General features: G+C 37.4%; 2 protein-coding genes and 1 non-coding gene across 4 annotated transcripts; 2 read left to right on the top strand and 1 right to left on the bottom strand.

Annotated features, from left to right (window-relative positions):
* On the top strand, positions 1-117 carry LOC115066284 (U5 spliceosomal RNA). Its single transcript, XR_003845892.2, has one exon. It is a non-coding gene; the product is annotated as a U5 spliceosomal RNA (small nuclear RNA).
* A 244-nt stretch (positions 118-361) lies between these two features.
* Positions 362-5,481, bottom strand: LOC105227835 (L-threonine 3-dehydrogenase, mitochondrial). The gene is made up of 6 exons (XM_049457235.1): positions 5,239-5,481; positions 3,405-3,654; positions 2,317-2,443; positions 1,933-2,080; positions 1,354-1,459; positions 362-1,250 (listed from the first exon to the last, which is right to left on the bottom strand). The coding sequence occupies exons 1-6, from the start codon at positions 5,381-5,383 to the stop codon at positions 929-931; spliced, it is 1,098 nt and encodes a 365-aa protein (XP_049313192.1). The 5' UTR covers positions 5,384-5,481; the 3' UTR covers positions 362-928.
* Positions 5,482-5,625: 144 nt separating this feature from the next.
* On the top strand, positions 5,626-26,750 carry LOC105227836 (protein artichoke). Of its 2 annotated transcripts, none has more exons than XM_049457229.1 (5): positions 5,626-5,961; positions 21,068-21,358; positions 21,429-23,928; positions 24,034-24,157; positions 24,219-26,750. In XM_049457229.1, the coding sequence occupies exons 2-5, from the start codon at positions 21,108-21,110 to the stop codon at positions 26,498-26,500; spliced, it is 5,157 nt and encodes a 1,718-aa protein (XP_049313186.1). In that variant the 5' UTR covers positions 5,626-5,961; positions 21,068-21,107; the 3' UTR covers positions 26,501-26,750. The 2 variants fall into 2 exon arrangements, with proteins under 2 accessions (XP_049313186.1, XP_049313187.1); XM_049457230.1 differs by lacking the exon at positions 5,626-5,961 and adding an exon at positions 16,023-16,128.
* Positions 26,751-27,978: the final 1,228 nt, after the last annotated feature.

Consider the following 27,978-nt stretch of genomic DNA (forward strand, 5'->3'; position numbering starts at 1 on the left):
TTACTCTGGCTTCTCTTCAGTTGTCGAATAAATCTTTCGCCTTTTACTAAAGATTTCCGTGGAGAGGAGCACATTAATGAGTCTATAAGAATTTTTGTAAGGTTTGCAACCATATTTGGTAGCGAACCGCTAATTGATGCATTACAAATTAGTAAGGTTGACGAGGTAAATAATTGCTATGAAGAAAACCACAAATGATTTTAAGACTATGGTTAAAATTTTAAAATGATTATGTCTTCCATGAATTTTTAAGACTGTGATTTAATTTTTAAAATGATTATGTGGCTTATGAAATTTTAACATTATGATTTATAATTTTAAAGTAATTACGCTCTTCATGAAATTAAAAAATTCTCCAGTGTTCTATATTGCAAAATCACACATCATGTATTGTTGAAATTTAATTATGTACAGCTTTAAAAGACTTCTTAGTAATAATAAAATTTAACTTCATAATACTAAGTATTTTTAAAAAATAATTATATATAAATAAATGCTTGATTTGCCAAGTTCAAGAATGATAGAATACAAGATTACGCCAAACACCAACTTTTGACGTAATTCTTTGGATATGAGAAGAAGAAGCATAGAACTGCTTGCAAATTGTAAACAAAATGTAGACACTGCCGTTAATTCGTTAAACATACTTAATTTATTGTGAAAAGTTTGAGTGAAATGAAGAGTTTATTATTGCGGGAAAATATTTTGCTAATTTTTAAATAAATGTTAAATAAATATCTATTGACAATATTATTGCCGATTGATTTTATAATTAAAAGACATAGCGCAATTTGTTTTTGTCACAGTTGCCATAGCCTAAAGCGAAAATATAACGCTAAATACTTGTCGTAATCTTGTATTCTAACATTTTTGAGCAAGTTTTAATAAGAACTGTTTTGTTAAAACATAATGCACGCCGTTACAACATTCACGTTGAAGATGCACGCACTTTGGCATCCTCCAGCTTAATAAAGTTTTCACGCACATCCTTCACCATAAAACTAACCAAGTTCTTCAAATCGTATTTATGCTGCCAACCCCAGTCACGGCGCGCCTCAGAATCGTCAAAGACTTGTGGCCATGAATCGGCAATATCCTGTCGACTATCTGGCTTGTAAGTCACGTGCAAATTGGGCACATAACTACTTAATTCTTCGACCAGTTCTTCCGGCGTAAAAGACATGGCCGTTACATTATAGACACGCCGTTTCAGATTTTCCGATGGTGCGCGCATAAATTCCAGTAAGGCACTGCAAAGTTGGTGACAATTAGTGAAATATATTTCAATATAAATTTAAATATTTCAATAGCGTTTTAAGCCGTTAGTGGCTATGTAAAGGTTTTTAAACTCACCGTAGACAGTCTTCAATGTACATCATTGGTAGACGTGTGTCTGGGCGCAAGTAGCAGGTGTATTTGCCGCTGCGCAGTGCTTCGTGGAAAATGGCGACAGCGTAATCTACGAAAAATAAGAAAAGCAAAAATAAATCAGTAAAGATTTTCATGTGATTATATGTATATAGTTTTTTCATGTTTTCTTTTCCATAACTTTCTGTTTGAAAATATTTTGATATTTACTCAATTAAATTGGGTTAACCTCAATCAAATTCTGAATTATTGGATTCACCATTTATGCAGTAAAGCATAAGCATTATGTACGCTTCAGTGTTTTTGCCCTTTTCTCACTACTCAATTATTGAAAATAGCAACGATTTTGCGCACATAAATTGCACATTTAATAAAGTGAAAACAATAATCGCAATAATCACATTTTCATTATTGTTTTGAAAATTGTGTTGTTTTGTTTACATTACTTATTGATAATTGAAATTTATTGTGGCGACGAGCCAAATCGCATTTTATTAAAGTTTATTTTCATTTATTGTAAAAATTTGTATATCAAAAATTTGCAAATTTAGTAAAACTACTCACCAGTAGTACCGCCGCCTGGTGGATCGCTTGAAATAACACCGGGGAAACGCAAGCATCTAAAATCCAAGCCAAATTTATGGTAATAATATTCGCCCATGAGTTCAGCATGCACTTTCGAGACGCCATACATTGTGCGCGGACGTTGAATCTACATTTGTTAAATAAAAAGAAGTTAGTTAAATAGGAATTGAAATTAAAAACTTAAGTAAAAATATTTCTTTGTGAGACCGTGAAACTCATGTAATTCCTTAACATCCGTACAAACTTAGTAGTTAACTGATATTGCAAGCGTATTTTTTTTTGTTTTTGAAGTGTAGTAAATGTGCAATGCACTGCGCTCAGCTATGCTACACATGACATATAATAATTGTGGCAAATACTCACTGTTACATTTGGAGTTGGATTGCGCGGACTGTCTGGGCCGAATGCGCCAATTGTGCTTGGCACAAAAATGCGTAAATTGTACTGTTTCGCCAGTTCGATGACATTATGTACACCCTCGATGTTGACGCTGAAATAATTCAGAAATAAATAAATTAAAACCGCATGGGGAAGCAAGACACAAAAATGTTATTGTTGATATCACGCGATTACTTTGTACAGTTATTTTGTAATCGCTTTGCGTGTTTAAGTGAAAGTCTTCCTAAGTTATGACAGAAAATCAACGTGCAGGCGATGAAAATGAAAGAACTAATGCCAAAAAGAAAAAAAAACAGATGTTCACATGGATATCATGAAAACTCAAAAACTGTGGCTACAGAGTATACTAGTTTTTTCAAATAACGGTTGTATGTATCAACTAAAATTAATCGAGTTTGATATAGTGTTATGCATATACATGTATATATGTATGTACATAGATGATCAGGATGATGAGACGAGTTGAAATTCGAGTGACTGTCTATCCGATCCCAGTACCTTTATTTTTGACTTCTGACAGAAAATATTCGTCAATGTGTAAGATATGTCATTGAAATTCAGAGAAGATTCTTTCCTGAAAATGGCATGTTTGTGTGTCAAAAATGGGTTGAAACGGATCAATACTTCCTTTAACTCCACATACCTAATTTAAAGATTTTGAACTTCCGATTGAGTTTATACCGCATATATCGGCCAATATGTGAGTTATCTCAATGAAAATCAGAGAGCGTAGTCTACTAATAACAGTGTAGCTTTGTGCCTAAAATGAATAAAATTGGACGAAAACTTGACCTAGCCCCCATATAGCCAATATCACGATTTTCGAAAACCCGGTTGACTTGGCTCCATATGATTGGTGATTGAATGTGAGGGAGCTTGATGAAACTTTGACTTCTTAATTGTATTTAGTATTGGTAAAAAAAGATAAAATCGGATCAATACTATCTACTATACTATATACATTTGTTCCTTACAAGTTACAGGAGAACATAGCCCTCCCCTACTTGTTAATTTATAAAATGAATATACACGTATACATAAAACTTACTTACCGCACCGCCAGTGGCACATTTTGTTCACCGATCGCGCTCAACAATGCGGAGAAATGTATCAGCCAATCGATACGATTATCGACGACAATCTTTTGCAGACCCTTGAAGTCTAAAATGTCGGCGAATATGTAGGGACCACTCTCTATAACCTCCTTACTGGGTTTAATGATATCTGAGAGTACAACGCTCTCAGCGCCATATTGCGAGCGCAAAAGTTTGGCACACTCTATGCCGAGTTGCCCAAGGCCACCTGGCGAAGGGAGAAAGAGAAAATTTAGCAAATCAATAATTATTTTGCTCAGTCGTCTTTAGTTAGCAGGCAGAAAAAATATTAAATTTTAATAATAAATTAATTAAAATGGAAATATGATTTACTTAGCAAAAAAATTAATTTTAATAATAATTTATAATAAAAATATCTCATTCTTCCTCAAATTTGAAATTTAGTGTATTCTCAGCGCATATTTTTCTCAAAATTGGTACACAATATTTTTCTTACTTCTGCTTCTTCTTCTTTATTTATTTTCTTAATATAATATATAAAAATTTGCTTACAACTATTTGCGCACTGCGTACTAATTTTTCAAATATCAGGTCATATTATAAATAAATGGCAGAAAATTGTTTTTGCTTAACGAGCACATTTGGCATATTTCGCTTCCTTTGATAGTTTCTGTGATTTGGTGATTGTGCATATTTTTAGTAACAAGGTCTTATTTTCGCAAATCAAAAATGAAACAACAACAATTATAGTCAGATGAAGCTCATTAGAAAGGAAAGATAATATATCAGAAATTAAATGAAAAATAATTTACGAACGAACTGAGTTCGGTAGAAGGTAGGGGAAGGACAAGGTTGAATTTTTAAGGTTTAAAAACCGTTTAACTCTATTTCCAGCAAAACTGTGAGTTTTTTAGAAAAAAAACTATAGGACAATATGGTAGGTAATCAAGAGAACAACAACTTTTGCATTTACTTCTTTTTCACTTAGCCACAAAATTTATATGAAAAACTCAAATATTCAAGATTTTGTTTTTTTTTTATTTAAAAAATTTTTTTTTTTTAATTTTTTTTTTATACAAAAAGACTTTTCTAACTAAATTTGGTGTAAATTTATCTCCTTGTGTCACAAAAACACGGTATTTTTTTATTCAAAATATTAAGGAAGAAACCTTATTTGGACTTAAGGGGTTACATGGGTGTACGGGTTTCAAAAAATCATTTTTTTATTGTTTTATTAAATTCCACAACACCTATATAATATTGTCCTAAATTATCAAGTTGATCCGAGTAATAGTTTCGGTGATACAACCCTGAGAACTTGTGCGTTCGAGGCTAGCTAGGCTAAGTGCGCTGTCTTTAAACGCATTTTTCCCGAAAGTGTGTTTTTGAAGTCAGTTGGTAAGATTTTTCGAGAACTATTAACCGATCTTCATGAAATTGTACACAAGTCTTTGAGATACAGTTCTTTAAGACTTCGACGAAGGATTTTTCTCGATTACAACTATTTAAAAACAAATTTCCCGAAATTTTTATTCAGACATTTTTGCCAAAAATGCAATTTTCTTTGTCCTTCCTGTTCTAAGTTAAATCTTTAATAAAACACGTATTTTTTTTTAAATTATTAATTTATTGAAATATTTCATTTTTTATATGAGAAAAAATCCTTTTTTTTTACCCGGGAAACCCGAGCTCAGATCGCCCGTATTTTTTTTTTTTTTTGATTAAAATTTCGATATTTTATTTTTTCCAATGGGTTTCAATCTACTATGGACCTCTTTCAGTTTTTATAATTCTCAAATCCTTCTTCACTGCACTTACACTTGGAACTTACCGGTAATCAAAACTTTTGGTGGACGACTATCGGCTTTCTTATTGCTAGCACGTCTATGCGCAGTTCGACATACTATAGACGTTAGACAACCGGCATTATTTGCATTTTTACCTTGTGCAAAAGTCGTTAAACACTTTCTGAACATAATTATTGATTATATTATGGCACTAATTTCTAATTAAATTAAACTAAATTCTAAATTTTTTTAATAAAATTTAAAATAATATTTGTTTAATTAATATTAAATTTTTTCTTAATTAATATTAATTTAATTAATTTTTTTTTAATTTAAATTTTTTTATCAAATAAATTTTATAAATTTATTTTTAATTAATTTTTTTTTAATAAATTTTATTTAATTAAAATTTGTTTCAATTAAAAATTTATTTTTTAGTTAATTTTTTTAATTAAAATTTATTTGAATTAATTTTTTTTTAAATTAAAATTATTTTTTTGATTAAATTTTTTTAATTAAATTATTTTTTTGAAATTAATTTCTTTTAACTATTTTTTCTATTATTTAATAATTTTTTTCTTTTTCACAACACAGCATATTTTTCGTTATCCAATATTCTAAATTTCACCGGCCAACGCGGCACGATGTGTGGCCATCAACTGACAACTTTTTTCGTTTATGTGGTGTGGCGGCTGCCTGGGATTCGCTTAGCTTGGAAAATGTGCGATTACAATAAGAAAAACATATAATAGCGCACACAGCAATAAGTAAGTTTTGTGTTGTTACTTTTGATTTTTAGAAGATTTCATTCATTTGTTTATATATTGAAAACATAAATATGTATGTATGTAAGTATAGGTTGATTCTTATACATACTTTTAAATTTTAAGTATAATCTCTCGTGTGTTCGTCCAAAGGAATATGAGTGTGTGGAGTGTTTGGTGATTTGGGGAATAAATTTGTCAGGATTTGATGGGTTATAAATCTAAGTCTGTTCCTGTGACGTAGAGACGGCTCACGTGCGAATGGAAGTGTGATTGTTGAGAAACCTTAGGCATTCCTGTCAGCTGTGCGACTTATATTTTAATATACTTACATATGTATGCACGTAGCTTTGACAGTATTTGATCGTCATCAAGAATATTACAAAAGCATTTGGACTACCCTTTATATAGTTTTGCATATTGTGTGTGTGTGACGAAATTTCCGCATACGTATTTTATGACCTTGGCTATGAATTCGCGCGTGTGCAAATTTCAACTATGAAATTTTGTAATTGGACTACCCTTTATATGCCCACACACAAGTACATTACTATGTACGTATTTGTAAAGGCACATCTAAGTGTGCGTGGTTACTATGATCATGCAAGAAAAACTAGACTTATGCTAGCAAATTATTCTAATATTTATATACGCTACGCTATAGAATTCCGATTCGCACATTATATTCGGAGTCTGTGGTATTGCCTTGGAGAACAATCTGTGCAAAATTTTTTGAAGATATCTTGTAAAATAAAAGACTTTTCCGCACAAGAACTCTATTTCGATCATTCAGTTTGTATGACAGCTATATGCTATAGTCTTCCGATTCGAACATTATATTCGGAATCTGTAGCCTTGCTTTCGACAACAGTTTGTGCAAATTTTCGTGAAAATATCTTGTAAAATAAAAGAGTTGTCCATACAAAAGCTTGATTTTGATCGTTCATTTTGTATGGCAGCTATAAGGGATAGTGGTCCGATATCAACGTTTCCAACAAAATAGCAGTTTCTTGGCTAGAAATTGTGTTTTGTGAAATTTCAGATCAACATCTCAAAAATTGAGAGATTAAATAGCGTATAAACAGCTAAATCGTCTCAACTCGTTACCCTGATCATTTCAATTATATACACTTTATAGGATCTCCGAAGGCTCTTTCTGTGTGTAACAAACTTTGTGGCAAACTTAATATACCCTCTTCAGTGTATAAAAACACAAATATTAGCTTAATGCCTAGGACCACAGCAAGTTAGAAGATGTTCCTACAGGGTTTGATAGCCACTCACATATTCAGTTGGCATTTAGCGCATTCTAATGCTTACTTTTTGGAGCTGTACTAACTAAATTAGTTGCCATAGAGATATATCTATAAAGTATATATAGCATATTTCATTTAAAGTAACATAACGGTTGCCAAAAATCTTCTTCCACGTGCCACGTGTTGCGTGATACAAATTTTAATGGTGTCAATAACCGATGTTTTTAGCCTGATTTTTATATGTATATATACGTATATACATATATAAAAGTTTTGCACGTGTCACGAAATTGCTATGCATGAATCCTCTATTACTATTTTTATCTTTTGTCAATTTTTAAAACTCATCTGCTTGACGCTTCACAAGTTTTCGCTTTCCTTTTGAACGAAATAAGCAGCTACTTTCAAAGATCTTTATTTTTATGCTGCATTTCATTTTCAAAGAACATCAAGTTATTCACAAACACATATACATACATATACATACGATATACATACATTAGGGTGGAAAAAAAATTTCGCTTGAAATTGATTGATAGAAAGCTCTATCAAAGGTTCTCCATGTATGAGCCTTTAATTGTATTAGAAGGTCCCTCACCTAACAGTTTTCTCCTTTTCTTATTCTCAGTTAGAAAAATTTGTATCTCGCTTCCAACTACTTGAAAATATTTGACCCATCTTAACATACACACATACATACGTATGTATGTGTATAAAATATTCTTGACCCTCATTTGTGCCATGTGTCTGAGAATTGCATTCAATATCGCTGTAAATACAATAAAAGAAAGCGAACTTTGCTGATTGTCATCAAGCCAATTATCTTCAATGAATTTTATTGGATACGAAAGTTTGAGCCTTGCAAAATATTAGATGCAGGCATGATGTACTATACTTACTTATGAAATCCGTTGAATATGAGGTACATACATATGTCTGTATGTATGTAAAGATGTGGTATCTTAATTAATGCACATCTCTTAGCATTTACATATGTATGTAGTGGGCTGGACATGTGTGCTGCTAAGGCAGTTGGTATTAATATGAGACGTAGAAGCAACTTGGCTATCTACACCAATAAAGAAGAAGTAGCAGTAGTGCAAAAATTATATACTATACTAGCTGACCCCGCAGCCGTTGTCCTGCGTGAAATTATATGCTTTGAAATGAAAAGAAATTTGAAATGAAAATTCATATTGTGTTGATATCATTTAATTGAGATTTTTCTACATTTTTTTCAATGTAACGCAGCTTGATAAACAACATTTTTTGGTTTCTGTCCCGGTGCGTTAATGTACAGAGAAGATGGTTTTCCAACTCGTGTGCACGCCACTTATATCTGGCCGTGTGAAAAACATAGCATTTTCAAATTTATGTCACCCACTATGCGACTATTCTGTTGATCGTCATCTCAAATTCAATTTTCACTGGAAACGGAATGCATTTGAGCTGAAATGGCAAATCGTTAGAACTCAAAGGAATTCGTACAATCAAGCATTCTGCGCCCTTGTTTTCGATGGGTGCTTCACAATCAGTCGGGTTTCATTACACAGTTTCGGTGCATGAAGATTGCGAAACATAATAATGACAGGTCCAACTTTGAGACGCACAGGATGCGGTGGCATACCAAGCCTCTCCAAAGAATTTAGAAATTTCACTGGATAATTGACGGCGTCGTCGTCATTGTCAAGATGATCGATTGATTTGTATGAACGCAAGTCTCCCGGAATTTGACTTTGAATCTTCCAGTTTAAGTCATCAACATCGGTATTTTTGGCAGCTAACATGCGCGTGCACTTAAGGAATCGTAGTTACGATAATTTGGCCAATGTCCGAAACATTCGTGATGAGTTCATCTTTCGTGAATTGATAAAGGGAAGATGGAATGATATCGAACCACCGGAAGTATCAACCGTTATTGTACCATTTCCAATTTTAGCCGAAGACGATGTAAAATGTCTTTGACAATGTCGATGTTTGTATCGAAAAGTACGCGAAACTTCATTTTCATTCCAGTGATTAACGTGTTCCAGCATTTGTAATTGCTGGCTTACTTCTCCAAAACTTTCACATATTCCCATATACCATTCACAGTAAACAATGACTCAAATTAAAGTTGAACCGCGTACCTTAATCAATAGCAACCGAAGGTAGAAACAATCGTTGTTTTTCGGGTGGATTGTGTAAATTCGTCCTAATGCATTAGTTAATAAGACACCTGGATGTCAATCTACTGGTTGGCCTTGCTTTCTGCGTAACTATTTCTTCGACGATGCATCCCAATTATAATATCAAAGTATTTCCGAATGTCCTTGCAAATGGATCACTGACGAAAGTTGTGCTTCCTTTGGTCACGTATTTCCAAACGTATTTTATCGATTTCACCAAACTGCAATACTAAACACTGATATGAGTTTTGAATGTGAATTAGACAATAATGGTGAATACAGTACGATCCATGTGTTGTCAACTTCGATATTCACTCTTCTAAGTTGAATGCTGAACGTTCTGTTATCTGGTGAGCGACGCCGATAGAGTTGATATCTACCATTTCTAGTTTGTGCTTCCGAAAGAAAAGCAGAGTGAATAGTGTTTCGTGCAATTATTGTCAGACATACAAACCGAAATGGGATTGTAATGTCCGCAAGGTCCATGAATCATATTATGGTGTAACCATCATCCAAAGAAGAATGTGTGCATGCAAAATAGAGGTTTTTGCCACTCAACAAAGTACATCTCATCCAACAGCACCACATATACGTTGCTTCAAGATAAAGACAATCAAACATCGTAACTGTTTTGTAGGGAAAAGTCGTGCTGTAACATCGTGACGATCACTTGCTGATTGACCGCGAATTATAATTCCGAACGTATGTCTCCGCATCCTGGGAGTACTTCTTGCCTTGCCTTGCCTTGGCCTGCCATACTTTGTTGGCAAAAACAAAACACCGACCGATAGTAGGTCGACCTCTTGGTGGCTTCGTAACAAATTTCAATCTGCAATTGACCTCTTTGTGTGAAACACACGTAAAGTTTTCACTGAATAATTTTCAATAATTTTTCTTTGAATAGACGAAAAAAAAAGCAAGCGACCGAAATTGAACGAATCAAAATAATTTACAAATCAAAATATTGAAAAACAAAATAAACAAAAATTGAAAAAAAAAATGTGTATGGAAAAAATTTACTTTTTAGAAATGTCCAATTTTCCGACTTTTCTCATAATGATATATATCCAAACGATATCGCCTTTTACTTTGGCATCGTTTTGTTTCATACACGTTTACGCCAATTTAAGGTTTGAATATTGGATACTGCGATGGTAGCGCCATCTATCGATCAAACATTACAAAATTAAAAATTGATTAAAAATGAAAAAATAATTTAAAAAAACATTTTCCAGTGGACCAAATTGTAAACATAAACCTTTCCCGAATCTCCTTGAACGTACAGACAAAATTTCATCAAAATCGGCCCATCCGTTTAGGAGCAATCTCAAGGCAAACACACGGTCAGAAGATTTATATATATAAAGATGCACATATATATTTTTAATTATTTTGGTACAGCCATTTTAAAGCAATCCCACTCCTATTTACTTAAAATGCTTATACATAAGTATATTCATGCCTTGCCAACTTGACTTGACGCAGCGACGAGCCCCCAAATTGTTATTGCAACATTGTGTTTTTGTGTTTCTAATTATAACTTTAAATTTCAAATTTAGAATTATGTCATAAAAACAGCTGATTCATTGTTGTTTTTCACAACTATTTGAGCACTTTTTTCAATAATTTTGAAAACCAAATTTGTACCAGAATACTGTCGCATGTTATTGTATATCTCGATGTTTTTTACAAAATATGATTTTTAGTAAAATAAATTTTGGGTAAACAATGTGGTGTTTTTAGCTTGGAAAATAACAAAAAAAAAAAGGAAAAAAACAAGGAAAAAATAAAAACTTTCCATAACCCTAAAAAATTTTCATTTCAATCTTTCAATTGTTACTTAATTAATACGAAAATAATAATTATTTTTTCAAGAACTATAGTTTAAATATTAAAAGCATTTACACTCCTATTACCAGAAAAGGTCTTCAATATTTTAGGCAATCCAAAGCCATTTTAAAGTTCAATATATTGTGCTGTGTCGTTATCGCTCATTTCTCATACAATATTTTGAAATATATGCTGTCAATAACTAACGAGCTCTATTAAAATGAAGATGTACCATACATGAATATATACTTTTTTATATATATACAATGGACTTGTATATATACATACATATGTATGTATATATTATATGCACATAAGTATGTATATAAATATTTTGGCTGCCTGCCAACTCCGAAAATTTTGCCATTTCATAATTATATAGAGACATAGCACCAACCTACTGTGGGCAGTAAATAGTAAGACTTTTTAATTTAAATTTTGCGCCAAAACCCATTTGTCGAAATATCTTTTTACTATAATAGGTTGGTATGACTGTCAGTGGCATCTTTGCCAAAGACACAACAAAATAATCATGAGTGTTTAGTATACGGTACGCGTGGCTTTCTGAAGTACTTAAAGTGCATTCGGCTATTTTTACGATGAGTGAAATTGTGCAACAAAGAAGTTCCAACTTTGTGTGTGGAATCAAATTTCTGGTGTTGAAACCTTAAAAATGTCGGAAAATGCCTTCGGTGATAATTTTTTGGAGTGAGCAAGTATTTTTGATTGGTACAAATTATTCAAAAAGGGTCAAGTACGCGTTGCCGACGAACCACGTCCATGACTACCGTCAACATCAACTGAAGATCAACTCGTCAATAAAAAAAGGACTAAAAAAAGCAATTGTTGCTTGAGAATCGACTGGCAAAGACCTTCCTGGCATCGTTGGAATATCAGAAGGATCAGTGAAAACCATTTTGAAGGATCATTTTCGGCCAAGAAAAGTGAAAACACGATTCGTTGCTAAATCACGCAACTTTTTCGAAAAATGGCGTCGTTTAATGTCTGTGAAACAATGCCTTCCAACTACCAGGATATCATAAAAGGTATTATTACTGGCGATGAGTCTTGGAACTACGATCTATACGATCAATCGGCCGAATGTCGTGGTAAAGATGAGCCGAAGCCGGGAAAACCATGTCAAATCAGGTCTAAAATCAAGTTTAAGTTGACAGTATCGATTATCGAGGTGTGGCCCAATTCGTTTTCCTTCCGGGTGGCTAAACTGTCAACAAGGAATAGTATTCTTTTGTTGGATCAGTGACTTTGTTAACCATTTGAAGGATACACCGACTGAGTTGAGATCAACAAATACCAGTTTCCAGTATGAAAATATTTCGAAAAGATGCGGCGACTAATAGAAGGTTTCAAGACCGGAACTTGCTCATGTACAAGTAGAATCTCCAGAGGTGAACTAGTGACTGATTCCCAAAGCATACTGAAATTATGAAGGCAACACTTCTTCAGCTTGCTGAATGGCAGAAAAAGCATAACACCAGGATATGGTCAACCCGATTCCGCAAACAATGACGTTGGAGTAAACGTTCTATTGCCTGACCAGGAAGTAATTCGAATAGAAATTATCTGAAGAACAAGAAAGCGGCTTGGGTCGATGGATTGTCGGCCGAGTTATTCAAATACAGCGGCGATGAACTGATAAGGAGCTTGCATCAGTTTCTTTGTAGAATATGGTCGGACGAAAAGATTGCTACTTCGGACTGAAAAGGCAATTGACAGGTAAAGTGCTCTTTAGACGAACGAAGACCCAACTCTACAAGTCACTCATTATCTCCGTCCTACTTTATAGTGTAGAGGAATGGACGATGCCACATCTGGTAAGTCGACGATATGAGTTTTGGAGAGAAATTTACCGCGGAAGACTTTTGCTCCTTTACGCCCTGGTAACGTCGAATACCGCAGTCGATGGAACGATTAGTTCACGACGACATTGACATACATAGTTCAGCGAATCAGGAACCCGGCTAAGCTGGGTAGGACATGTCGCCCGAATAGATGAAAACACTCCAGCTCTTAGAGTATTCGACGCTGTACTCACCGGCGGAAGCAGAGGAAGGCATCCACTCCGCTACAAAGACCAGGTGGAGAAGGACCTGGCTAAACTTGAAAATATATTTATTAAGTATAAACCGGAAATTGCTGTAGATGTTGATGTTTAGTTTTTACTAGTTTCATTCTGTATTTAATTTTCGTACACTACTAAATGACAAAAATGCTGCATGTATATATGTATGTGCATGCAATTTCAGATTATTGGCATTTTTGTCGTAATTCCCAAAAATATCAGTTAAACACTTCCCTGTTTGCCTTTTTTGGTTCACTTTTTAATTGCTCATGCGCTTTTTAGTTTTATTACTAGATTTGGCGAGTAATCCAGTATTTAAGCGAGTAATGTATTTAATTTCCAAGCGGATGAGAGTGAAATTTTTTGCACAATCTGATCGACAACAACAAAAATCGGCACATAAACGTAACTACCATAAACATTGAGTTAAATACATACATATGTACATAAATTTAAATGCATATGTAACTGTATGTATGTATGTATGTGTGTACAACATACCAAGCTATGCGTCTAGACGTAATCACAACAAATACTCGCAAACAGTGTTGGAAGTGTAAACTTTTCTTTTCTTTTGGAAATGCTTAGTTTTCATGGCTGAGAGCACGGGCGCTGACTTTGAAAGTCGTACGCATTAAAATTTAAGTAATTCGAAGGTACCGCCTTGGGACCAAAGACTTTTATAGTGAGTGCGTGAAGTAATGATTATAATAAATACTAGCTGCTGCCTTGTTGTTGCTATTGGGAAATTGTAAGTAGCTGAATTTGCAAGCAAATCGTAAATTCAGTAATGCAAAAATATATACACATACGAGTTCTGACGAATAATCTTACCGATTGAGGTTTTAATAAGAGATTGTAAAGCTTTCTGGATATCTTATCTTCTTATTTGAAGGATAGGACTCGTGTTATCGAATTGTCTTATACTAACTTCCTTAGAAATCATCCCTCCAGTCACCTGCTTAGAGCGGAACCGCCTGCAAGGAGCATCAAAAAGTCCTTCCTCAACTACGTCGACGATATAAAACAATACGCCGACCAGACTTCGGATGCAACAAACTTCAGACACGCACTGACCGCCATTCTTGGAGTCAAAGTACCGCCCATTGCAGACGAAGAGCTCGAGTTGCCGAGAGAATTTCCTGGGCCTAACGTTGAATGGCATCGATGACAATTTATTTAAGCCTTAATATGCTAACGGCATAAAGTACCCGTTACAACAGCAAAAACATGGCAAAGATCCATGAATTGTGCCTCGAATTGCTTCCGCATCCGCCGTATTCACCAGATCTGGCCTCCAGCGACTATTTCATGTTCTCAGATCTCAAAAGAATGTTCACTGGAAAGAAATTTCTGTCGAATGAAGAGGTAAACAGATTTCGTACTCCAAAAATGATATCGAAAAGTTGCAAGAATTTTGCCAAAAACTATGTATGGTATTATGGTAGGCCCTGACTTTTCAATTGACGAGCTACATACATACATATTTTGCATAAGTGTATCATGATATCGGTTAATTTCCAAGTACTGCTCTACCACAATTCACAAAGTTTCTAGTGTCAAATTCATAGTTTAGGTCGTCATACTTGAAAGCGCGTGCAGATGGCCCACAACCGTGGCGCCCATTACAGCCACCACACGCATGCGCACACACTAATCGCACATAATATTGTAAGCACGAGACCGCCCGCTGCTGGTGCGCCAACTTATTTTGGAAGGCATTTAACAACATTTTTTTTTTAGAAGCGAATTTTTGAAAATTGCCGCAATTTTGGAAAAGCTCGAGGTTGCAGTGTCTACAATAACACTACTCCTACTGCGCCTACACTCAACTTGCTGGCATTTTGAGTGTTAAGCACTCAAGTGTGTCCATATCGCACACAACATTGTAGACCGCTTGCAGACTGGCTCATTTGTGGCTCATTTTGTTGGCAGATTTCGTAAAAGCGGGAAGCAGAGCTGCACTAAAAACCATATGAAGACACATGTATTCTTGTAATAATGGAAACAAAACGAACCGTAAAAAGTGGTAACTAACGCAGAAGCTATCAACACTCATTTTCTTAGGCAATAACTGCGAAGAATTTCGAATCCATGGAACAGTCAGTGCGCGCAGCTCAAACCTTGCAGTTGGAATTTTCTAAATAGTCTAAAAACTAAACTAGAAACTAATAAGCATTTGGTGACTTGGATACTACAAAACAGTTATACACAAATGCAAAAAGGATATGTGGATTATGCAATGGAAAAGTAATTGAAATTAAGTGAAGAAACGGTTTTATACAGCCAAATATATATTTGAAAATAAGTGTCTTGCAGTTAGCTCAAGTAAAATGCTGAAAGTGAAAGAAAAAATTTATGAGCTGTAAAATTTATGCAACAACATAATTATTAAAATTTTTGTTGTTCACGCCGTTGTGACCTAAATCGAGTTCCGCGTTAGTTTCGCTAAGGAAAACTGGGCCTATAATGGCAAATGTCTTAGCGGGAAAGTGTTGACTATAGAAAGTGTTTCAAAAACAGATTTTTGGATTTGTGAATACTTATAAGATTTGTGCTAATATAGTTTTTTGAAAACTAAATTTTTTTCAAATTTTTTGGAAAATTTTTTTTAAATATTTTTTTGAAAAAAAAAGTTTTATATTATTAAAATATAAAAAAAAATAATTTACAATTAAAAAAAATTACAAATTAAAAAATTTTTGTTTTTAAATTTAATAAAAATATAAAAATTTTATAAAAGCTGTAAATCATAACCAGCGAAGGATCGAAAGTATACCACGATTTTTGTGTTTCTGTGAAACTTTTTGTAATTTGCCAGTGTTGCAGAAAAGTAAGTTTTGGCACTTATAAATTTGTTATATAAGTATAACAAAAATGAAAAATATGCTGTAGGTGCTAATTTTGAGGTTAGCCGATATTCTTAAAAAGGATACTAAGTGCAATAGTGATAAAATTTTGATAAAATTAAAAAATTATAATACATTTTTGAAAATACATAAATGACAACAATAATAACTTAATAGAAGCTGAGCCAAATAGCTAGAAGCAGGGATAGTAAAAACTGATCTGTAATGGTTCTTATATGGAAAACTGCCTTATTTGACAAGATATCTTCACGAAATTCGACACAGTTTATAGCCTAAAGTAACGGTGTAATCTCTGAAAAAAATTTTGCTCATTTGTTGGAATCAACTATATAAGAGCATTATAGCTTACAGCTGTCATACAAACTGAACGGCCAAGATCAGGTTCTTGTATGGAAAACTTTTTTATATGACGAGATATCTTCACGAAATTCGGCACAGGTTATTGCCTAAAGTAACGGTGTAATCTCTGAAAAAAATTTTCTGATCGGGCCACTATATCATATAGCTGCCATACAAACTGAACGACCAAAATCAAGTTCTTGTATGGAAAACTTTTTTATATAACGAGATATTTTCACGAAATTCCACGCCGTATGCTGTCTAAGGCAAGACTACAAACTCCGCAGATATTGTTTAGATCGGACCCCTAAAACAAAAAGCTGCCATACAATTTCATCGATCAAAAACAAAATACATGCACCTGTGAAGGATATTATAGTTGCGGTGCAGCCGAAGCTAATGTTTTTTCATACTTTTGCATATAATAGTTTCTAATATGATAAGTATGTTTAAGTGGGTGGTTATTTCTTACAACCATTGACCTCATTCTTCAATCATTATTGATTTGTATCCAGATATATTAGCTGAAACTTATCTAAGTGCTTACATCGACTGACTTTCGAACAAATACCATATAGTATGTACATATGTATGTATGTATGTACCTGCATTTACATACTTGCGAAACAATTGTATATCAATGTACTACCACATACCAACATACTTCAACACATACACACTTTCAAATTCTGCAAGCAAAAAATGCGTTCAAATCGCTTATAACGTTTTCATCTAGTACAAACATATTGCCAACAGAGGAAGCTTAACTGATTGTGAAAGAGCTGGAAAATAACACACAAAAATATCGAAACAAAAAAACAGTTTGCAACAACAGTAAAAACTACAAGGCAACAAGGTACGCCTGCGCAATAATCGGCATTAAAAGCAGAAAAATACACAAACAACAACAACACACCATAAAAAACACCAACAACAAGGCGTGCAACGAAACTGTTAACCGTTTTAGTTTTCCAAGATTTTGTAATAATTTTTTTAACGCTTCCATCCAAGCCATAAGTGCTTGTAATGTGAGTTTAAGCATATGTCTGTATGTATATATGCATGACAGTGTGTACCTAAACATGCATAATTGTTATGCTTTTAGTGACGCTTGTGGGTGATATATACGCATACATACGTACATATGTGAGTGTGCGTATGCGCGTACTTTATGGCGCGATCGGCGCAAGCAACACAACCCTCGCCACCGACAAACACCTGCTTTAGTGCAAGAGCGCGTTTGGAGGAAAACGCTACAGATATATGTATGTGTGGTGCATACACACACATGTGCATTCATTAATATATAGTAGGACTTGCACTATGTACGACAACGATTACATCTAACGAACCTTGAAATTATTTTGTTGTCATTTGCGCGCAATTTCTTCTGCAACCAAGTTTCTCCGCAGCTTTAAAGGGTTACACAATTGCTTTGAAATAAAAATATTAAACACAGTTATAGATTTGAGTTAAATCGTTAGTTTTAAGTTGGTTGAGAACTTTCAAGTTTGAAGGACGAGTTGAAAACTTGATTTTTGACAAAATGACAGATTCGCCAAAAAAAAGCGTTTTTTGTAAAAAAAAACTTGATTTTTTATAAAATGACAGATTCGCCAAAAATTAATTTTTTTGAGGAAAAATCGAAATTATGATCAAAATATTAGCCTATGCTTATTACCTAACAAATGACTCTAAGAAGCTTGTCTATTAATTTAAAGTCCATCGGTATAACCGTTTAGGAGAAAGTTACCTCATTGTCAAATCAAAATTATCATTCTCAAAAATCCTTCGATTACTCTCCAACAAATATTTCTAAGAAGTTCGTGTGAAAATTTCAAGTCCATCGAAGAACTAGTCAAAGACTAGTTAATTTTTGACAAAATGACAGACACCCAAAAAAAAAAAAATTTTTAGCGAAAAAATCGATCGCTAATTTCGTTTTTTGGAACTTCACAAGTGAACATAACCTCATAAGTCATTAACTTATCTTTGTCAAAAAACATATTATCCTGTTTTGCCCAGTTTTCAGGACCAAAGTAGCAATTTTCTTGAAATTTACGGTATGATTCCGAATCCATTTCGATTTTTGTTGAAATTCACAAGTGAATATACCATAATTTCGATTCCATTCATCATATCTATAAATATTTCCACAAATAAATATAAACTTAATTTAAGTTTAACTTCAGCTTTTTGAGGTTAGATCATTTCAAAATTGCCAATACGAAAAGTAGAGTAACTTTTTGTATGAAAATATATTTCAAGCCGAAATACATTCGTATTGCTGATACTGTTCGTCGGGGATTAACTACAGACGGTTCTACTTTACCGGAATTGATCCGATATTATTCGGGCAAGGGTTGCTTAGATCGGTAAGTCTAAGTGCGTTCCTTGATCTTTTTATTCAGCCTGCTTCTTTCTTTTGTTCGGCCTTCAAATAGCATATTTTTTTTCCTTCGCATGTTGACTTTCACGCTCAAAGAATTTTATTGTCGCCAAATGTGTAACCCTGTATTTAATATCAGAAATTATAGTTTTTTTTTTCTAAAAAGATGCTTATCCGTTGTCTATTTGTATAGCGCAACAAATGTAACTTATTGATGTGGTGTTTAACCACAACAGCAACGTCAATGCGCTTTAGCAGGCCAACAAGCAGTTCCGTAATAAAAATGTATCTGATAGCTGAAACACAATAAAAAAAACCGTATATATTTGTTGGTATGCCCACGATTTCTGCAAAAATTCGGAACACTCAAGCTCCACATAACTATAAAGATTTTTATCAGTTTGCCTGCCATTACTTTCTTCGTCTTTCACCAAACAGCAGCTGCCATTTGCCATTTCACCACTCTCTATCATTTTCTACAAAACTTAATTTTTATGTAAAAAGCAAATAAATTATGCCAATTAATTGCTTTAATTGTTTCATAAAACCGTTTTTCCTGTGTTTACTGAGCAGTTTACTAAGTATAAACATATATACATATATGTATGTATGTAAATACCTTTGCATACTTACATACAATAAATATTTATTTCCATACTTTATTTTTAGTTTTATTCGACACGAACCTTTATATGCCAGGTTAAGGAAGCTCGGCTTTTTATTATTTGACAAAACCTTTCTTTTTTACTTGTTTCTCCAAGCTTTTAGGTCAAATAAACCGTAATAATTTTCCCATCTCCGATCTGAACAATTCAATTCGAAGATTATAACCTTGCTTTCGGGAATATTCCATGCCGAATTTTCTCAAGATATCTCATCAAATAAAAAATTTTTCATACAAGGGCTTGTTTTCCTCCTTTTGGGGTTTTTTACGTGGCGGGTCTCAAAATCAGCCCATAAACCTGGGGAGGGATATTTCACCTTCTTACTTTAGCTCGCCTTCAAACAGATGATTTTTGGCTAACTACAGGATACTTTGACTAAGACTGGAAGTCGTGAGCTGCTGAGCTATATGTAAAAGAATCGGTTCTGGCCACTTCGGCGCTCAGAGAACTTTCCTCACTTGCGTCAACTTCTATTCATGGCTCTATCCTCCCAGTTCTTCTTCCTAGAGACTGGATAATGAAGTGACGCTATTGGGTCTGGTAATGAACGATTGCAAGACAAAATATCTCCGGTCATCAAACAAATAGTCGGTGGCTAGCTCATATCGTCCGAATGGATGAAAACACTCCAGGTCTGGGAGTATTCCACGCAGTATCCGCCGTGGGAAGCGGAGGAAAAGGAACACCTCCAGGTGGAGAAGTACCCAGCTAGACTTGGAATCATCAATTGGCCTGAAAAGGAAGAACGACTGTCGTGCTGCTGTAAACTTGGCTATAACCGCGTAAGCGGACTTGGTTCTGCTCGTACAGTTTGTATTGCAGCTAAATGGTATAGTGCTCCGAAATCGAAATTTACGTCGAATGAGCAGTTTCTTTGTGAAAAAATTCGATTAATTTCTCAAAAACTCAGGGACCAATTCGTGTATATGTAGACCGACGGTTAGAGCTATATCGACTCAGCTCTTCATGCTGATAATTTATATATACATTTTTTAAGGTTTTCGAACTTTGTTTCTGTGAACTTCGTGGAAAATTTAATATACCCTGCTAGATTAGGTACATATGATGGCTGATCCAGTGATCTAATTTGGACTGCTATATGCAGTCGTTTGTGAATTTATAATTCCAACTTATCAGGCAGCAAAGCGTTTACTTTGCTGTTTCTATTCCCATCAGTTCGGTGGGACGTCTGACAGTTTGAGCTCTCAAGTGCTTAAGCCCTGATCTTGCAAAGTCGGGACAATCAAGGGGAAAGTGCTGAGAGGAAATGCTCGTCTTCTTCAATAGAGCTTTTGCAGCTGGCGTCCGGTAAAATTCTCAACAGCATGTACGCCAATATATCAATGGCCGGTTAGAACCCCTACAATTTGCGAGAGCCTAGCCTTACTGAGCATCTCTTATGATTCATTCTACAGCAGGAAACAGGCTAAAACTAGTGACGAAACCTCATAATATTAAACACTTAGTAATTACTTCCAATAACCATGTTTTCTGTTTTTTGAACTGCAGCATGTGACCAATTGAACTGTTAAGCTGCAACTCCAACGCCATGAAGCGCAGACGTAGCATCCGAATACCGTGGGTCGTTGTTGCACCGCCGCAAACAAAACATCTTAACTATAATTATACAATATATCAAAATTTTAGCTTCAAACTAGTCGCCTTGCTGCAACACATGCTGTTATTATGGCTGATCATGGCCGCAGTGATGTTGGAGAGCGTGCAGGCCGAAGGTTGTCCGCCCTCCGAGGCCATACTGCCATGCCGTTGTTCGCTGCGCGGCAAAGAAATACAAATATGGTAAAACGCAAAGAGAAATTCATTAAAAATTTGTGCCAATTTACATACTAACTTTCTTGAAATGCTACAGGTGCTCACACAGCAATTTGCCGCAAATAATGGACGGCATTAAGGCGGTGGAACGCAACATTAAGAGTCCTATCGATGAGCTGGTGCTGGAAAATAACCAACTGCCCGCACTACCCGGCCGCTTTTTCGGCACCTTACAGATAGTGCGTCTAATGCTGCGCTATAACAGCATTGAACGCGTCTCTAACGGTTGGCTGAATGAGATGGAAAACCATTTGGTGGAAGTGTACATTGTGGAGCCACAACTGCGCAGCATACCGGTAGAGAGCTTGAATGGCATGATCAATATGATCGCCATCACCATACAATCCGATGAACTAAAACACTTGCCAGACTTCTCCGGTCTACTTAGTCTCACCTATTTGAGCGTGCAGAGTAAGTCGCTGACCGAATTACAGTCGCATTGGTTTCGCCATTTGCCGAAGCTACAAAATGTGCATATAAATGGTGGGCCGCATTTGATACGTCTCGAGACGGGCACGTTCAACGGCTTGATCTCGCTTAAAAATATCGATCTTAGTCGCAACGCACTCAACTGGTTGCATTTGCGCGCGCTTAGCCGTTTGCCGAACCTGGTGAGTCTAAAGATGTCCTACAACGAAATTAGCGATGTGGGCATGGTGGGCAGAATTGTCAAGGATTTGGAAAATTTGAAGAAATTACGTTTGGATCATAATATTATTAATATTGTGGAGGACGGTTCGTTCGTAGATCTGCCACACCTGACAGAGTTGCATTTGAATGACAACCGCATCACCGAGATCGAATATGGCGCCTTCCTACGCACACCTATGCTTAAGACAATCTATCTGCATAATAATCACATACGGCGCATACATCCCGAGTCATTTCTGCAGGCTTCCGGCAGCGGTGTAGAGACGATTTACGCGTACAACAACGAAATCGAGCAAGTTGGTGAGCTGCGTTCCTTGCTCGACGCACTGCCCTCACTCAAATTTCTCGACATGAGCAACAACTATCTCACTGATATACCATTTGGCGCCTTACGTGGTCACGGCACACTCGAGCAACTTCATTTGAACAACAATCTGCTGCGCACACTCGAACATGACGCACTAATGGCAATGCCAGCTTTGCGCGAGCTACGCATGCGCAACAACAGCTTAACCAACGAACTGCCAATGCCTTTTTGGAACTTACCCGGTCTGAAGGGTCTGGATTTGGCGGCAAACAACTTTCGCACGGTCGATTCACATCTCTTAGCCGGCTTGCCATCCTTGCGACGACTCGATCTAAGCGAGAATGGTTTGGTAAAGTTGGATGCTAAAACCTTCATACACAATCCTATGCTGGAAACCTTAAATATTTCCTATAATGAACTATCCAGCATACATCCCTCAACACTACGTAATTTGAATCGTCTCTTCGAGGTGGATGCAAGCTATAACCTGCTGTCAGATATCATACCGGGACTGCCAAAGATAGTCGAGCGCGTCTCCATGCGCGGTAATGCCATTGCCACACTACCCTTCTCCATCGGCAAATCACTGAGTTTGCCTAACTTACGTATGCTGGATCTAAGCGTGAATCGCTTGGAACAGTTACCGAAGTACAGTTTCCAGAGCATGCCACAACTGCGCGTGCTCAGCTTGGCTAATAATCGGCTGCGCTCTTTGGACGACACCGCTTTCATAGGTGCTACACGCTTGGAACTTTTACACCTACAAGACAACGGCTTGTCACACCTGGATGAGCGCACATTTTTACCGCTTGCCGAGTTGCGTAATCTTAACTTGCAAGGCAACAAGTTGGAAAGCGTTACCGACAATTTATTTTCAAACAATTCACGCTTGGAGCAACTCGATTTGTCTCGCAACATAATACGCACTATAGCGCCCTCCGCATTTGAGGCTCAACGCTCGCTAGAGTACCTCGATTTGTCGAGCAATGCTTTGTCCGATATGTCGGTTAGTCTATCCAGTCTCGTTAACTTGCATGACATAGACCTGAGTTATAACCAGATTACACGCGTGCATGCAGATGTAGTGTCCTCATGGCGCAATGTCGTCGAAATACGTCTGGCCAATAACCTCATTGTCGAGCTGAAACATGGCACTTTTCGCAATTTGCCAAAACTACAGTATTTGGACTTGTCCAGCAATGAAATCAGCTCGGTAGAGCCGGGTGCTTTGAAACACTTGCCAGATCTACAAGAATTCGTTTTGGCAGACAACAAACTGGTGGAATTGAAGGATCACGTCTTCGAAGATCTGCCGAATTTGCTGGCCTCACATTTCCAATACAATACATTGCGTTACATATCACCAGACAGTTTCTTTAACTCGCCCTCGATGGTCTTCTTGAACTTGTCCAACAATAACTTTCACAACATGGAAAATATTGGACTGCGTGCCATGCGCAACCTAGAGGTCTTAGATCTGTCTACCAACGGTGTACGCATGGTCAATACGATGCCACTGAAGTCGTTAAACTGGTTAGTCGAACTGAAGATGGACAACAATCGCATTTGCAAGATACAAGTGAGTACAAAATAGCCGAATTCTGTAGGTATGATTCAGTACTAAAAGGATGGAGCAGAACTCTTTTACTTCAAAATCTAAATAATTTACTTTTTCCCCATTTAGGGTGGACCATTCGAAACCATGCCGCGCTTGCGTGTGCTCTCAATGCGCAACAACCAACTGCGCACCATCAAAGAGCGCACTTTCCGAAATTTACGCGGCAATATTGCCATTCTGGATGTGGATGGTATGTGTACTTGGATTTATCTATATTTTACGAAAATTTAATTCATCTTACCACATTTCAGGCAATCCCATAAATTGTTCCTGTGAAATGCAGTGGCTCTCTGTGTGGCTACAGGAGACGAACTTCCCATATCCCGGTCCGAAATGTCAAGATGGACGACTGCTGCGCGCCTCACGCATGGATCGCAGTCTCTGTGCCGGTTTCGAAGACACCAATCAACGCGTTGGCTCGGCAAGCGATAGCAGCTTCAGCAGCGATAATACCAATCATTTGCCGCTGCTCAATGAACACGGTGATATTTTCCAACGCGATTTGCAGGAGGAGTTCAGCGACGAATGTGAGGTGTATGACATATCACCCGGCGAGCGACCCTTGGCTGGCGAAAGTGAATACTTTTACGATCAGTATGTCGACTATACACCATCGAACGAGACGAACTCATATGTTAGCACAGATGCGCCGATATCGCACACACATACAGCGAGTAATTCAGTGCTAAGCACACAGAAGAAACCGCCAATTAGCGCCAACATTGATCTGAACAACACCATACTGAATACGAACTACTTTAAAAGACAGCCACAACCAGCGGGCGCGCCAGCCAGTTCACCCTTCACATTCTTTGGCTATCCCATACCGTCGCTTAGTTTGGGACGCTTCTTTGGCGCTGGCCAGCGTGGACGCAAAGACCGTGGTGAGAAGGGTAGCACGGCGTCGTCTATGCAAACCACAGCGAGCTCCACGGAAAGCGGTTTGGCGCCATTATCGGCCACACATCGCATGCATACGCCGCACGGTAAAGTGCGCATGTATCAACCGAACAGCGCCGAATTCGAGAAGTATCTCAATCCACCGGATACGCAATATCCCGACGTGTCGGCCAGAAATCGGCAAACTACCACGTTAGCCGCCAGCGCAGACTCCAGCTCCGATGAGACGACAAGCAGTGAAACACCAATTAGCGTGTTTAAAACCGCCTTCCGTGAGCCAACGAGTGTAGAGCGTGGTGGCTTTCGTCCAATAATGCCGGAGCATGTGGGTGGTTTTATGCCCGTGCACGATCCGTCAAAGCGACGTGGCGTAGTGGAACCCATACCAACGCCTACAAAATATGCAACGAAGTACACGGAACGTGATTACATACCAATGATACCCGTACATGAGTCTAATAATCCTAGACAAGCCAACAGGTTGTACAATTTAAGACCCATAACTACGCCCTTGCCCACCACGGCGTTAACAACTGCAGAGTCCGCCAGTGAAGAGTTTGAGTCGCAAACTTACTATGTAACCGAGAATCCAACAGAACATACAACGCCAGCACGCCGCATAACGCCACCATATGTGGCAACAACTACACCAACAACCCCCATAACTATAATGGACCCAACAACAACTACAACCAGCAGCACACGCTATCTACCACGCACTACAGCGACCATAGCCACAACACCGACACCTTTTCACACGACAACAACACCAACGACCATAACAACAACAACAACAACTACTACTACAACGTATACAACCACTGCCAGCCACACGTCTACATACAATGTGGGCGATAGTGACACTTTTGACACCGGCGAGTTCTATGACGACTTGGAGGCACAATCGGTGAGTATGCTCAAGCCGCCCCCGCTTCTACAAACTACGACAGCGGAGACCATATTGTTAATACCTCCGCCGGAAGAGCATGTCGAGCAGATTAAACGTCATTCTTGGGTAATGAAAACGACAACTACAACAACGCAGGACACACCAACCAACAGTTACAATGATGAAGCCGGTAGCGGTAGTGGCAGCCTTGTAAGCGCCGAGCCGCCCACCACCCCACTAACTGCCGCCAATGCTTCGCCACGTCAACCACGTCCAACTGGTGGTCGCTCCATAATCACCAAAGTACAAACACCACAAACGCTAAATCAGTATCTACCCACGGCGGAGGAGTACCATCGCACAACGCCACACGCGCACAGCAGCAACACATACCTCGATCCAAGCGCATTTGGCGATCAGCAGGATCTGCTGCAACAGCAACTACTAACAGCTGCACATAAAGGCGACTATAACGGTGCCGAACCGTTGGATGCGGAATCAGTAGATACTGCGGCCACCGCTTACCAGCAGTTAGAGCGTACGGAACGTAAGGACGGCATGGATTGGTACTACGAGAGCTTTAAGAAACCGCGTGCCGATACGGCGGCTGGCAGTAGCTTGCGCAGCAGCGCGGATTTCATGGCGAACGCTGGCGCAGACGGATTTAAAGTGACGTACTTGGGTTATGGAGGCAGTGCGTGCAGCTTCATGCTTCTATTAAGTTTTTTAGTATTATTTTCGTAAAAGGTATTTATTTTTCATTATTTTTAACGATTTTCTTGTAGCGGAAAGTGTTTATAGTTATGCAAGCCTATTGCAATAGTATTGTAAAGAAAAGTTGTTGCTTTATCTGCGGATCTAATACTCATGCAAAAACTGTTTGAAATTAAGGTTCAGTTTTTATTCTTAGCAATATTTATTAGTAGTGGTTTTAACATTTGCATATATCATTAAATATATTTAAAATTACAATAGTTATAGTAAATTAAAAAAGAAAACAACAATAACAAATTTATTCAATGAAATACTCACCCTTTAGGGAGGCCTTCCGTCCGTCAGTATACACGCGCACTAGACCCTCAGCTTCAGAGATATCGTTCTGAAATTTGGCACACATGCTTTTCTTTCCAAGAAGCTGCTCCTTCGTCTGAATCGTCGATTCCGGACCACTTTAGCATATAGCTGCTATACAAAAAGTTCGATCAAAATCAGGATCGTGTATGGAAAACTTTTTAATTGGACGAGTTATCGTCACGAAATTTGGTATGACAAATTATCTGAAGCAGCGCTAAAATCTGCGGAGAAATTGTTCAGATCGGACATCTATAACATATAGCTGCCATACAAAATGACCGATGAAACTCAAGCCCTTGTATGGAAAAGTTTTTTATTTGAAGAGATGTCTTCAAAAATTTGACACAAATAATTATCTAAGCCAACGCTACAATATCTGCAAAAATTAGATCGGAGCACTATAGCATTGTTGTCATAAAGCGACTTCAGGAGAAGCTGAAGCAGGCACTGTGCCTGGTCAGTGCTTAGGCGACTTTCGCGCCGCGATGTGATGTGATTTCGCGGGAAGCTGGCTGCCTGCTGGCTCTATATAAGCAAAGCAGGCACTGTGCCTGGCCAGTGCTTAAGCGACTCTCGCGCCGCGATGTGCTGTGATTTGAATGTCACGGGGTGAATTCGTGGGAAGCTGACTCTATATAAGCAAAGCAGGCAGCGTGCCGGGCCAGTACTTAGGCGACTTTCGCGCCGCGATGTGCTGTGATTTGAATGTCACGAAGTGACTTCACGGGAAGCTGGCTGCCTGCTGGCTCTATATAAGCAAAGCAAGCACTGTGCCTGGCCAGTCCTTAAGCGACTCTCGCACCGCGATGTGCTGTGATTTGAATGTCACGAAGTGACTTCACGGGAAGCTGGCTGCCTGCTGGCTCTATATAAGCAAAGCAGGCGGCGTGCCTGGCCAGTGCTTAAGCGACTCTCGCGCCGCGATGTGATGTGATTTTAATGTCATGAAGTGACTTCGCGGGAAGCTGGCTGCCTGCTGGCTCTATATAAGCAAAGCAAGCAGCGTGCCTGGCCAGTGCTTAAGCGACTCTCGCGCCGCGATGTGCTGTGATTTTAATGTCATGAAGTGACTTCGCGGGAAGCTGGCTGCCAGCTGGCTCTATAAAAGCAAAGCAGGCACTATGCCTGACCACTACTTGGGCGACTGT

The sequence above is a fragment of the Bactrocera dorsalis genome, chromosome 5, assembly GCF_023373825.1.
Source record: "Bactrocera dorsalis isolate Fly_Bdor chromosome 5, ASM2337382v1, whole genome shotgun sequence".
NCBI lineage: Eukaryota > Metazoa > Arthropoda > Insecta > Diptera > Tephritidae > Bactrocera > Bactrocera dorsalis.

Coding starts and splice junctions, on each gene's coding strand:
- LOC105227835 (XM_049457235.1), bottom strand. CDS start 5,383: ATGTTCAGAAAGTGTTTAACGACTTTTGCACAAGGTAAAAATGCAAAT. Junction 3,655..5,238: donor ACCAAAAGTTTTGATTACCG/GTAAGTTCCAAG, acceptor TCCCTTCGCCAG/GTGGCCTTGGGCAACTCGGC. Junction 1,251..1,353: donor TACATTGAAGACTGTCTACG/GTGAGTTTAAAA, acceptor CCAACTTTGCAG/TGCCTTACTGGAATTTATGC.
- LOC105227836 (XM_049457229.1), top strand. CDS start 21,108: ATGAAGCGCAGACGTAGCATCCGAATACCGTGGGTCGTTGTTGCACCG. Junction 21,359..21,428: donor GGCAAAGAAATACAAATATG/GTAAAACGCAAA, acceptor GAAATGCTACAG/GTGCTCACACAGCAATTTGC. Junction 24,158..24,218: donor TGCCATTCTGGATGTGGATG/GTATGTGTACTT, acceptor ACCACATTTCAG/GCAATCCCATAAATTGTTCC.